General features: G+C 44.5%; 1 protein-coding gene across 1 annotated transcript; it reads left to right on the plus strand.

The window, feature by feature from the left end:
• The first annotated feature begins 360 nt into the window (after positions 1-360).
• On the plus strand, positions 361-3,655 carry SNRPD2 (small nuclear ribonucleoprotein D2 polypeptide). Its single transcript, XM_081870611.1, has 3 exons — positions 361-516; positions 1,869-2,048; positions 3,188-3,655. Coding segments are annotated over exons 1-3 (357 nt in total). The 5' UTR covers positions 361-514; the 3' UTR covers positions 3,363-3,655.

A 3,655-nucleotide genomic window follows, 5' to 3' on the forward strand; every position in this document is an offset into this window, starting at 1 on the left:
AAGAACTAAAGCAAGCTCAACAACTTTGCTCCAAAACGCTCGACAACCTTTGTGTCCGGATTTTCACTTTTTGAAATATGGCAAGCATCTTTTCCCTTCATTTTTGCTGCGGTTTGACTGATTTAGGAACGCCCTTCCTCCATTATAAATGGATGATGATGATGATTATTATGATTATTATGCATCCCCCCCCCCAACAAAAAAAGTACAATGTCTGCAGGCCAGATTTTGCTCGAAAAGAAAGTCCAACAGGGGCTTCTTTCCCAGGAAATGCACTGGAAGCCAAGCGAGTAAACAGCCCGCAGGCAGGGCAAAGCCGTTTCGCGGGGCGTTTTGCCTCTTCTCGCGCGCCGTAGCCGCAAAGCCATAGAGACGGTAGGCCTGGAAGGGCCGGCCGGGCAGGCTTGGAAATGCCCCGGAAGCGGAAGCCCGGGAAGGCGCTCACATTTGCAAACCCGCGACGGAGAAGTTCGCCGCGCGAGTCGACGGCTAGGAAGACGAGAAGGGCCCAGCCATGTGAGGACGGGCCGGGGAGGGGGGTGGAAGAGAAGGAGCCCGGGTTTTTTTTTGGGGGGGGGAGGTACCCTTTCTTGTGGGTCAGGGGTTTTTTTTTGGGGGGGGGTCCTCATCACTATACCGTAAATATTCGAATAGGCGCGCCTGTTTAAGAGCGTTATAATTACTGCCGTATTTACTTATGTCCCACCTTCTTTCCTTACAGGGACTCAAGAAAGCTTACAAAAAGGAGACAAAATTTTTAAAAAATCCTTCCAGTAGCACCTTAGAGACCAACTAATTTTGTTATTGGTATGAGCTTTCCTGTGCATGCACACTTCTTCAGATATTTTAGTTGGTCTCTAAGGTGCTACTGGAAGGAATTTTTAAATTTTATTTCGACTAGGGCAGACCAACATGGCTCCCTACCTGTAAAGGAGGGAGCAGCTAAAAACATAGTGGGGGTAGTGGTGGAAACCAGTCATTAACAAAGCATTCATGGAATTAAATGGCTCCCGCTGCCTTTTTGGAAAGGCTACCCCCAGCTCTCCCCCCTCCACTCCCTGACACCATCCTCTTCTCTGCTGCCCCGGGAGTCAGGGCCTTCATGCGCTGCCTCTGGGCTTCCCTTACAAGCAGCTGGTTGGCTGCCTTAAGAACAAAATGCTGGGACTCGCTGCCTCCCCTTCCCCGCTTTGGTCTGATCCAGCTACTGGCCTCTTCCTCACACCCAGGGTCCCCAGATTCTTCCCTCTTGGCTTATGTGGATGCTTCCCAGTGGCTAGTTGAATAATTTTGCCAATTCGGATTGGAGGGTCCCACGTTAGCTGGTTTCCAACCACCTTGCCTTCAATTTGGTAAAGGGCGCTATGTAGCAAAGTAATTGGGTGCATATTTTAAACCTTAGAGTTTGTGACTCTTAACTTGTTTCAAAACTGTTTTTTAATATTGTGTTTTGATCGCTGTAATCTGCCCTGGGCCCTTAGGGTGAAGGGTGGGTAAACAACAACAACACAACAACAGTTAGGATAATTTTATTCCCTGTTAGTTATGAGCAGCGGAGATTTTGCTTCCACACTAATCCCATCGCTCCCCTGCACAGGAGACTTTCAGTGGGTTGTGTCTACTGCCTTAAAATGTTTGAGTGGAGGAATAATGATTCTTAGTAGTCAGGATCTTTCTCTTTTTTTCCTTCCACCGCCCCTGCACCACAGTGCTTCTTCCATGTTTGCGGTGAAAGGATGAGTCGTATAACCACTAGAACATATTTTATATTGCCAAGTCACATTTAGTCGGTGCTGGTTGTCGTACACCAGATGCCTGCATAGTTATCCTTGGACTTGACAAGTGCTGTCTCCTTTCTTCCTCCTCAGGAGCCTCTTAAACAAGCCCAAGAGTGAGATGACCCCAGAGGAGCTGCAGAAGAGGGAGGAGGAAGAGTTCAACACGGGGCCCCTCTCTGTTCTCACCCAGTCCGTCAAAAACAATACTCAGGTGCTAATCAACTGTCGAAACAACAAGAAACTGCTTGGCCGGGTCAAAGCCTTTGACAGGTAGGATCCTCTGTCGTTTGCTCGGAAGTAAATAAAGCTAGGTCAAATTCAGTCTTTCAAAATAAGTGGCAGGTTTCCAGTTTACGTTTTCCTCTTGGTAGTTCCATCTCCTTCAGAAGTTCAGGGAGAGGGGTGTGGGCCCAGGAGAGGGGATTCTCTGGCAGCCCCAGAGTTGAGGAATGCTCTCCCCACAACGATGTGTCTGGTTTCTTCATTACCGAGCTTTCAGCAAATGCTGAATATGCATCTCTTTACCCTGGTCTTTGTCAACTGAGATGTGTGTTGATAGTGCCCATCCTATTCCTGCGGCGGTAATCCGTTTATAAATTTAACAACAGTATAATTTGTGCACTCGGAATTGAACAGTTCCCTTTTGAGGTTCTTCTGGACTCTTCTATTTTTTAAAAAAATAATAATATTTATTTAGATTTTAACAAGAAAAAAGGTTACAAAACCATAGACAACAAAAAAGTAGACACCAGAAAAATACAAAAGCCAAAAATTAAACACAAAAATAAATAAATGAAAAAAAGGGGGGGGATAAAATTCCCTCTTTTCAGTTTCTCATCATTCTCTTACTTATTTTCCTGACTTCCTCTCACCTCCCTCTTTGTATTCCATTTAAAGATTATTTCAGCAAATTCATACCCTCTTATCTTACCCTTAATTGTATGTCCCCATATAGTATACCTTCATATTTTCATTTATAATCAAACCATTCTTACAAGTTCTTATTTCACCTTATTACTCAAACCACTTCCTTTTTTGCATTAATTCCATTAGTTTTATCTTGTCTTGAAATCATTAGAATTCCAAAGTTTAAACCATATTTAACTTCTAACCTTTCTGCTAAAGCCAATTACTTCCTTTCCAACATCTTTTAATGTTTCATTAGTATTACACTAATTCCCTAAATATAGGTTTATTACAAAAAGCATTTCTCATTCTCGATTTATCCAACGTCCCTTTTCCTGGTTCCGGATAATGTCATTCCTTATGTCATCTTCTGGACTCTTCTAGTCTAGAGAATGGGGGTGTTCTTCGGTCACAGAGAGAGGGGTGTTTTGTTCCCTCCCCATTTGTTGGTAGCAGGAAAGAGAGAGCCTTGCATCCAGGTAACAGCTTCTTCTCCCCACCAGGCACTGCAACATGGTGTTGGAAAATGTTAAGGAGATGTGGACAGAGGTGCCCAAGAGTGGGAAAGGCAAGAAGAAATCGAAACCTGTCAACAAGGACCGCTACATCTCCAAGATGTTCCTGCGTGGAGATTCAGTCATTGTGGTGCTGAGGAACCCCCTAATCGCTGGCAAATAATAGGATGTCAGCAGGCTGTAGGTGCTTGAGAGCCTAGTCCAGTAAAGTGGTCTAATCAAGAAACCAGCAAGAGGTTGCTAAGGTGCGCTGGTGGCTTTAGCCAATAGCATCTTCTTAGCATTTACAAGTATTTTTGAGCAATGAGTACCCAGTGCCGCGATGAAGGAAAGTGCAAGGCTTCTTGCTATTCATAGAGGTGATGACGAAATTTCCAATCCCCAGACACCGGGTTATGTTCATATATGTTGCCTGATGACCTTTTCTTTTGTAATAAACATTTTGTTAACATCCTC

This window comes from Podarcis erhardii (genome assembly GCF_964252035.2).
Source record: "Podarcis erhardii genome assembly, chromosome: 7".
Taxonomy (NCBI): Eukaryota; Metazoa; Chordata; class Lepidosauria; order Squamata; family Lacertidae; genus Podarcis; species Podarcis erhardii.

Coding starts and splice junctions, on each gene's coding strand:
- SNRPD2 (XM_081870611.1), top strand. Junction 2,049..3,187: donor CGGGTCAAAGCCTTTGACAG/GTAGGATCCTCT, acceptor TCTCCCCACCAG/GCACTGCAACATGGTGTTGG.